This window comes from Xiphophorus couchianus, chromosome 6 (genome assembly GCF_001444195.1).
Source record: "Xiphophorus couchianus chromosome 6, X_couchianus-1.0, whole genome shotgun sequence".
NCBI lineage: Eukaryota > Metazoa > Chordata > Actinopteri > Cyprinodontiformes > Poeciliidae > Xiphophorus > Xiphophorus couchianus.
The window spans coordinates 6,413,994-6,423,895 of NC_040233.1; the positions used below are offsets into that span (position 1 = coordinate 6,413,994).

The following is a 9,902-nucleotide window of genomic DNA, read 5'->3' on the forward strand; positions in this document are numbered from 1 at the left end:
ATCAATGTCCTTCGAACTGAAATGGAAACATTTTTTTTTTGCATCACACGAGTCTCGAGATCAACAACCAGACGTCACCGTCGGCGTGAAAGACGAAGAAGACGGCAGGAAGTGGTGGGAAGGTGACGCCGTGGCAGCATTTTTGAATGACTTCTCTCGTGAGCAAACTTATTCTGACATGATGGGAAAGTCGAAAGAAATCGGCCAATATATCAGAAGAGAGAACCGTGGAGCTGCCCAGGTCTGGTTCTTCCTTGGGAACAATGTCCAGACTCCAGAAGGAGTCGCGTTCATCTGGTCAGTGTAAACACGGTGAATGTCCTGTCATCACATCGCTCAGGAAGGAGAAATGGTTCTGTGTCCCAGAGATTAATGCGATTCGGTCCAAAATGAGCAAAACTGAACCCAGAACAAAAACCTAGAGAAGATGCCAGCCGAAGCTGATAAGACGGAGTCGTCACTCGCACTGAAACATGTGCAGTTAGGCTTGAATATGCCGCTCTGTAAGGAGGAAGCTATTACTCCAAAAAGAAGCATAAGAATCAAATTGCGGTTTGAAGATCCACACATGGACAAAGACATTCAATTTTTTAGACCTGAGGTCTGACGAGACTAAAGTGGAACCGTTTGGTCTGTTGTTACATTTGGAGATGAAAACCTGGGAACAGCACCCCATCTGGTTAGCATGGGGATGGCAAGCATCGTGTTGTGTTGGCTAAAATAGATGGCATCATTATTAAAGAATATTATGTGAAAACATTAAGGCAACATCATCCAGGAAGTTAAAGCTTGGGTCCAAATGGGTATTACAAATGGACAGTGACCCTTGACATGCAGCCAAAATGGTTTGCAAAGTGGCTTATGGACAACAAAGTTGTTTGGTTTTTTTGGTGTGGCCGTTGCAAAAAGCCCTGATCTCAGTCCGATAGAGATATTAGATATGAAACGGCAGGGAGGAAGGAGCCTTACTAACCTGACTCAGTTACACTGGTTCTGTCAGGGGGGAACTCCAAAAAACTACTGAGAAGCTTGTAGAAGGAAACGCAAAAGGTTTGACCCAAGTCACGCAGTTCAAACGCTGAATTGAACACTTTTATTTTAGCTGTAATGAGGAAATTTATGGAAACGTCTGATTTTGAAGAATCCGACACATAAATCTCTAATAACCTCTTTTATTATTGTGATACTGGGCATATAACTGACCTAAAACACGAGACGTCGGATCCGATTTAACTTCAGACGGTGAGAAAACAAAGGTGCACGTGTCTTTTTTTGTTTGGTTTATGTAAACTTCTGGTGTCGACTGTAAATGCAAGAAAGTCGGTGATAAAGAGCAGGATTACTAAGGTGGGTTTTGGCTGACTTGTGTGTGAAATGGTGGGAGTCGGAGGGGCAGGAGGAGGTGGGTTGCTAAAAAGCGCCTCAGTCTGTTTTTGGCATCTCACCAGCAAAATCATGTATTCACAGAGGGGGAAAAAAACCAAAAAAACCTTAAGTGACCTTCCTCTGCGGGCTGCAAGGACACTCAGGCTCAGCCATGCTGCAATAACAGCGACGCCTGTTGGCTCCCGCTGCCGACTGGTCTGACTGACGCTCCGTCATCCGTTGGAACAAACTCCAACGCGCGGGGGTTCACAAGAGTATCTCAAAGTTTATTTCTTTTCATAGTATTGTGACGATTTAAAAAAACAAAAACAAATTCTGTACAATGAATTATTGCATTCAAAGGTTTCCATACATGGTTATCAACTTGATACGTTTTGAGTCACCGGCCCCTCAAATGGAACATTTTCTGAGGGCGTTTTTAAATAATAGGCATGCTTAAAGATCTGTATTTACATATATCTACATTTTTTTTTTTTTTTTTGCTTAATTCTCTTTTATTCATATATAGAAAAATAAAAGTCTCTCCATGTACAAGGCTTGCATATGATACACTTCATGTCCAACAAATGTCTCAAAGTGATTGACTGGACCTCAGAGGTGGCTCTCAGCATAGAGACAGACATACATGAAACAGCAGAGCCGACCCAAGGCATCAGAAAACTGTGTAGCTGCTCAGGGCCTCCAGAGCCAACAGGGGGCAGCAAAGAGCTCTACAACTGTTGCACAAGTCAAGTTTTAGATCATTTTTTTGTTGTTGTTTTCTTGTACAAGTGATACATCTGCAGTTTATTGTGCAAAATAAAACTTGTGATCACATTATACATCATATCTGAAATCATTTAGTATTTATATGGTTTTTACAGTTTATGCTATACAATCCCCTAAGTTAGGGTGAGCTTTCATGGTATCGTTTCTGTTATATGTACGATGCGTTAACTTTTGATTATAAAAAGGATTATTTGAATGATGGCAGCTGACAAGGGCCCCAAATCAAATTCTGCTCAGGGCCCCATTCACTCTTGGACCGGCTCTGTATGCCAGGAAAGGATTCTGTAAGCTCACTCAGCAATACAGCCGCATCTCTCTCAGCTTTGAAGCATCAAAAATTAAAACTCTGGAAGGTCTGTGCATTTCATCGAGAGCGTGAGAGTTTGTGCGGCGCTCCGCCCTAGACGTCGTTGTTGGGGCAGTGCGTCGGAGTCGGGGTGTAAACGGGGATGGCGACTTCGCTGATCTCCTGCACCCTCGCTGGTCTGGGCGGGGTGACCAGGACGTAGTCGTATTCGCTGTGCAGGACCTTCTCGTAGACGCTCTGCAGCCCCACCGTTTTGGGGATGTGGGCCTGGTAGTAGTTGTCCCTGCGGTTGGGGTCCCGGGGCAGCGAGGCCGTCTTGGGCAGGCTGCTGAAGGAGGAGAGGGTCGGGGCCGGAGAGGGGGCCGCGTTGGCTCTGGTGGCCGAGGGGCTCCAGCATCGGTCCGAGTGGCCCAGGACTTTACACTCGCTGGTGCATGCCCACAGAGCTAACAGAGGAACAAGGTTAGGTTAGATATGTGGACTGGTACAACTCATCATCTATTGTTTTGATGTCTTCACTCCTTACCGTTTTGCCCCCCCATGGGAGGAACCATGGCCCCATCCTTCTTCAGGCCAGTGTCGCCGCTGACGTCACTGTCACTGTCATTGAAGTCGCTGTCCCCCTTGCCACTGTCTTTTCCACTGAAGGCGGGGTCCCGGGCAGAGATGGTGGTGTAAGAGTTGCCCTTCCAGATGGTGATGGGCCTCACCGCCTCTTTGCCGTTCCCATAGCCAGGCAGAGTGGAGTAGCCCTGAAGGAGAGAAGAAGAAGAAGAAGAACAAGAAGAAGAAGAAGAAAGCACATGTTAGTGTCTGCTTAGTAAACACATTTCTCCCCCTCCTCACAACCCCTCTGTCCCAAAGGAGCATCTCACCTCGTGTTTATTCCCTCGGACTTTGCTGTTGTTGTCTGAGTCATACACACAGGGCACCTCGCTGCCGTCCTCAGAGGCCGAGCACATGTCGCTGCCCCCGGGGTGAGCCGGAGTGAAAGCACCGGGCTGGCTGCTGAACGAGTGTCCATCAAAGACCTCCGCTCCTCCTCCTTCTCCACCCGCTCTTCCTCCTCCCCCCGCGGCTCCGTGGAGGGGCAGAAGCGGGTTGTCCCCCGCGTGGCCCCTGCCCCGCTCCAGCGTGCCCTTCTCCCCGTAGGAGTCGCTGTCCTCCCCGCTTTTGTCCCGCCGGCGCCGGTTGCAGGTGGTCGCGATGAGGATGATGGCGAGCAGCAGGAGCGTGCAGCTTCCCGCGAGCACGACGATGATCACCACCGACAGGTCCCACTGCGCGCGCGCCTCGTCCCCGCCGCCCGCCTGGTACACCGTCCTGTCGCTCGGCGGGGAGCCCGCGATGATGAGGAAGTGGAGCGTGGCGGTGGAGGTGAGCGCGGGCCTCCCGTTGTCGCTCACCGTCACGGTCACGCTCAGGGTCTCGTCCACGTCGTGGCTGAGCACCTGGTTCAGGTAGATATCCCCCGTGACTTTATTGACGGAAAACACGGAGGGCTCCCCGGTGGCGAGCCCGTACGACAGCTCTGAGTTCATGCCCTCGTCGGCGTCCCGCGCCTCCACGCGGGTCACGATGTAGCCCGTGGGCGCGTCCCGGGACAGAAGCACCTCAGCCGAGCCGTTGTTGAGCGGCGGCTGCAAGATGAGCGGCGCGTTGTCGTTCTGGTCGATGATCCGGACGTAGACGCTGGCGCTGCCGGACAGAGGCGGCGAGCCACCGTCGCTGGCTGTAATTCGGAGCTCCAGCTGCTTCATCACCTCATAGTTGAAGCTCCTGAGCGCGTAAAGAGAGCCGCTGGCGGGATCCAGAGACACGAAGGTGGAGATCGGGGAGCCCATGAAATAGGTGTCCGCTAGTTTGTAAGTGACCTTCCCGTTTGACCCCATGTCCATGTCCCGCGCCACCACCGTGGTGATGTAGGAGCCGGGTGCATTGTTCTCCACCACCGCCACTTCGTACACGGGCTTGCTGAACACCGGCGCGTTGTCGTTCTCGTCCGTCAGTCTGATGGTGTACTGCGAGATGGTCCTGAAAGGAGGGGAGCCCAGATCCTCCGCCACCACCGTTAAGTTATATTCGGGGATCTTCTCCCGGTCCAGCGGGCTGGTGCTCACGATCATGAAGCTGTCCTCGTACGCCTGCTGCAGTCTGAAGTGGTCGTGTCCGTACAGCGTGCAGTGCACCTGCCCGTTTGCGCCAGAGTCTCTGTCCGAGGTGCTGACCAGAGCCACGAAGCTCTCTCTGGCCGCAGCCTCTGTGATGTACGCTATCCCCGCTGTGATAGAGGTCATCGGGGTGATGGATATCTCCGGCGCGTTGTCGTTCACGTCCTGCACCTGAACTACAATTTTGCAAATGGCCGGGCTCGGGTTCGGACCCAGGTCGGTGGCCTGGACGTCAAACTCGTACGTGTTCTTGCTCTCAAAGTCAACGGGGCTCTCCAGAGTGAGCCGCCCCGTCTTCCTGTCCACCCTGAAGAGTTGCCGTATCTCGGGAGGCACCTGGTTTCCGAACCCGTACACCACCTCACCGTTCAGCCCTTCGTCCGGGTCCTCGGCGTTCAGGTCCAGCAGCAGGGAGCCCACCGGCGCGTCCTCGGGCAGGTCCACGGAGAAGCTGCTCCTGTCGAACACCGGGCTGTTGTCGTTGTAGTCTTTCACCTTGACATTTATGCGCGTCGTCCCGCTGCGGGACGGGTTGCCGCCGTCCATGGCGACCAGCTCCAGCGCGTAAGAGGCTTGCGTCTCCCTGTCCAGCTCCTTCATGAGCACCAGCTCCGCATATTTAACCCCGTCGGCCCTGCTGAGCACGTCGATGGAAAAGTGGCTGTTGACGGAGATCTGGTAGCTCTGGATGTAGTTCACCCCGACGTCCTCGTCCACGGCGAAGTCCAGCGGGATCCGGGTGCCGACCGCCGTGTTCTCGGAGATCTCCAGACTCGACTCCTTTCGGGGGAACTCGGGGGAGTTGTCGTTGATGTCCCTGACCTCCACCTCGACGTGGATGAGCTTGAACTGCTCTTTGGAGAAGCTGACCACGTCGAAGGCGATGAGACAGTGCAGGGTGTGCTTGCAGATCCGCTCCCTGTCCACCCTCTCGCCTATCGTCAGCTGCCCGTCGCTCTCCCTGAGACGGATGAAAGAGGAGTTGAACTGTTTCATCATCTTGAAACTGTTCCTGGAGCCTCCCGAGAAGGGCGAAGTAGAGTAAACGTCCTTGGCTAAGTTTCCAATCACTGTCCCCGGCGCGTCCTCCTCAAACGTCTGATATTTCATCGTTTTTCCTTGCGTAAAAGCGGCCAAGACCAGGACGGAGGCGCACGTAAACACCAGCAGCCCGTTCCACCCTCTTCCTCCCATCTTGATATTCTGAAATTCAGCAAACCGTCCTCACTGAGTCCAACTTAGGAGTTCAAACAAAAACGCACCTGGTCAAATAATAATAATAAGAAGAAGAATAAAGAAGTGTCCTCCTCTCCCTTCAGTCCACTCTCCTGGGTTGTTTGTCAGAACAAAGCCCGTGATAAATATTCCATATGTCTGATTATGCGCACTCAGGATGCGCTCCGCTCTCTCACTCACTCACTCTTTCACTACTGAAGGTGTGCTGCTCTGTCAGCGCAAGCGGGCTGCAGTGTCTGCGGGAGGGTTTATATGGCGAGGCATGCAAATGAGCCGCACTGTGACCAATCCGGGCTTTGAGATGGGGAAGACAGACAGAGAGAGAGAGCGAGAGGAGGAGGGCCAGGGGGGGCAGTGGGGGTGGGGGGGATCTTCTTTGAGACCTCTAAACCCTGTTTAGAGATTCCTGGGCTGTCCGGAGCAAGTTGGCACCCAATTTGTGGGCTAAATGCAGAGCTTGATTTAATACAGCTATAGTTTCCGTTGCTTGTTTATGTTCCTCGGGGTCGTTAAACGAGTCTGCGCACCGACACATGGGTGGAGGGGGAGGCACGGAGATGCGCAGTGTCCCTGAGCTAGAGGACAAAGCATTTGAATAGGAGCGTCTGACTGGGACTGCTTTTACGTCTGAAAAGAGGTTTCAGTGTGCGACGAGATTTACACCGAAACGCCGTTTGGATCCCCACACGCGCGTCCCGTGTAACCCACTAAGAGAAAACACGAGGCTGAGACGCGCCACTGACCTCTCCACCTCTAAAGCGGGAGGAGACCTGAAACTCAAAGCACGCACGACACAATTTATCATTTTCACCTCGTCCTCGGAGCGCCCTCATCCCCCCTCCCAGCCGGAAGAATATGCTGAATAATGGAAACGGCCACGGTGCTTTGGAAACGTGTTCGGACCCTTGACCCCCCCACATTATGGCACACCACCTGCAATGGTACTGTTTTCTGTTTTGGGGATTTTGCGTCATTGTAAACTCAGAAGTAAAATAATATGGAGCTTTTACACACAGATGAGTCTGAAAAGTGTGGCGTGCCGCTGGAAGTCTTTCGGGGCGTGTCTCAGTTGCTTTGGACATGACAGGCGGACATTTTGTGTACATTTTTCTTTGCTCAACAGCCCAAGTTCAGTCAGACTGGAAGGAGCATCAGTTATCCAAACTTCCCGCACGTTCTCCTGTTAGGTTTAGTTCTTGACTTTGACTGGGCTGTTCCAGCACGGGAGTAGGATTTGATATTATACCATTCTAGCTTCGGCTTCATGTTTAGGGTTGTTGTCATGCTGGAAAGTCATCTGCGGGCTCTTAGCGGGTTTTTTTCAGGGACTCCCAACCGTCTCATTGAGTCAAAACAGCCACTGCCGTGTTTCACAAAGGGCATGGTGTGTTTTGAGGGTCTGCTGTGTTAGTTTTAGTTGGACGATTTGCGTGTCTGTGTTCTGATTGAACAGACCTCAGTTATCCTCACAGTTTGGGATATAAACTTCTCCACAACTGTCCTAATGACCTGCTCTGTTCTTTACCCACTGTGTTGACGCTTGTTCTCTAATAATAACCTCTAACAATAAATCATATTCTGAAGTGCACTTATAACTAACTGCGTTGGTTTTTCTAAGACATTTGTCACACTGCAGTTTGTTTAGGGGTAACATAGTAAATAGGATTGAATGGGGTCCATCTTTCATATTTTTATTGGTGAAAAAATTGTTCAAATTCTGCATTATTTGACTTTGACCTCACAATGATGTGTTGATGAGACGCTTCCAAGAAATTCATTTCCGCATACGCTCAGAAGAATGTGGTGCTAATAGCGTCATTTCATAAATTCCAATAAATTCTAATAAATTCCCTCTTCCTCCCGTTCACTCATCCCCTGCCCCCTGCTGTGCTCTAATCTTGTAATTGTTTGTCTTTCAGATCATATCTCCAGCTACACGGGGACTATGTGCACTTCGGCATGGATTTTACTCTAATTCGGCCCTAGCTCAGATCGGCTCACGAGATGTCTTGTTCAGGAGAGAGGGCGACATAGAGGGGATGTTTTTATTTTTTAATTTTTTTAATTAAAGCCTATGTAACGGTGCCGTTTAGCGCGCGGCTCCCAGTGGCCTCGGCTGCCGGAACAGAGAGGCGCAGGTGAAGACGCACAAATACTCCCGGCTTTCACCCGTTACAAACGGGATTTAGCTGTCAGCGCAGAGGGTGAGGTTGGGGTGGGGAGGTGTGTTTATCAGGATTTCAATGGCGAGATTATATCAAAAGCCTATGAAGCCCTCGTTAGCAGCGGCGGGATAATGGCATGACGGGGTCTCCCTTTGCAGCCGTCTCACGCCTGCATTGTGGCCCCCTCTAAATCTGTCTGCGCGGGCCCTCGCCCTTTCTGAACCCCTCACAGTCCCTCCAAACCCCCTACCTCCCTCTCGGCCTAACTGTGGCATAATGGAGCAAAGCCACATGTAGCCTTTGTAGCACCATGCCCTTCCACCCTCCTCCCTCCCTCGTCCTCTCCAGATCCAGAAACAGTCCCCGGCTATGACTCCTTTCATTACTCGGAGATGGGAGATGAATTGCCCCGGACACCAGGGTCTCCCCCATTAAAATACATTTAGAGACAGACCGGGGCCCCGTCACGGCTCTTTAAGAGATTTTCTCATTCTTCCTATAGGGCTCGCTCGCTCTTTCCCGACCCCTCCTCATGCTGCACCCCGTCACCCCCCCAGCCCTTTTTCCAGGGGCAACACTTGCCTTGCAGTGGAAGCTAATACAGGTTGGCATGTTCTATAAAGAACCCATCTGCCACTGAAAGTCAAATAGAAGGCACCTGAATGAACAAGCCCAGCTTAGTTGGGCCTGTCCCAAAGAAGCAGACATGAGACTTTGATTGATTAATGACATCACTTTCCAATTACCCCAGAAGAATGGGATCACCTCATGACTTTATGCTTTAAATGAGTCAGACTTGAGGTCCTGAGGCTTTTTGAAGGATTTTCAACCTCTGTTTTTTTTTTCTTTGCAATTTGTCTATACTTATTCCCTCATTTTCTGTTCAGAGCTCATACCAGGACAGGATATCAGATTGTGTAGCATGTGTGCGCACTGCAACTGGTTGGTGAAATGAAGAAATATGAATTGGCATTGCATCATTGGTTGAAAAAAAAAAAAGAGAGAAAAAAAAAGCTATTTTAATATCAGTTTTATTTTTTACTTAGAACATTTCCAGGTTGGAAACATAAACAGGAAAACTTCTAAGTTTTAAGTCAAAAATGTATCTGGTTCCATATCTTAAAATCCAGCATGCCTGTCTTTCAAACATGGTGATAGCCACAGTACAACAGTGAACTCAACCTGTGAGTTACTGTAATCTACAAATACTTGAGACCCCTCCATGACTGCCTTTTTTAATGGTTCAAACAGTAAATATACCTTAATATGCATTAATACTGTTTAAGCTCTTCCACAGAACATAACATCCATGGTCAACCTTATTGTAGTGCTCGGGGGTAAGGGGGGGGGCAAACCCTTAGTTTTTCGCGGCGATTAGTTTCCAAAAAGAACCTGTGATAGGCGAAATCCGCGAAGTAGGAACCTTTATTATACAATGAAATATTTCATAATACATTGAAACCAAAGAACAAAACCTCTTTACTACTGTACTGTAAAATAATAATTTTAATATGAACTGAAGGTGGATTCCCGTGCCCGAATTGCGGAGATCAGCGCTGCCTCACCGCGACCCGAGTTATTGGATTAGAACAGGAGAAAATAAAAAATGATTAGGGTTAGGGTTAACCTTACATTAGTCTTGAGTACACAAGATGGAAAAGCATGGTTATTAATAATACTCAGTGCCCTGTGATATCCGGCATGAAAATGAAGGCAGTGAACGACAGAGTGATGAGCATGGAAGACAAAAGTTGAGTTTTGTAATGCAAAAACATAGGAGCAAGTATGGAGCCTTGTGGAACTCCTTTATTTTATTGTTTTCATCGGCATAACAGGAACATTGTGCCGCAATGAGCAACTCTGCGGGAC

General features: G+C 49.9%; 1 protein-coding gene across 1 annotated transcript; it reads right to left on the minus strand.

Moving 5' to 3' along the window:
• Positions 1-40: 40 nt before the first annotated feature.
• LOC114147100 (protocadherin-8) lies at positions 41-6,103 on the minus strand. The gene is made up of 3 exons (XM_028021647.1): positions 3,337-6,103; positions 2,988-3,213; positions 41-2,907 (listed from the first exon to the last, which is right to left on the minus strand). The coding sequence occupies exons 1-3, from the start codon at positions 5,824-5,826 to the stop codon at positions 2,555-2,557; spliced, it is 3,069 nt and encodes a 1,022-aa protein (XP_027877448.1). The 5' UTR covers positions 5,827-6,103; the 3' UTR covers positions 41-2,554.
• Positions 6,104-9,902: the final 3,799 nt, after the last annotated feature.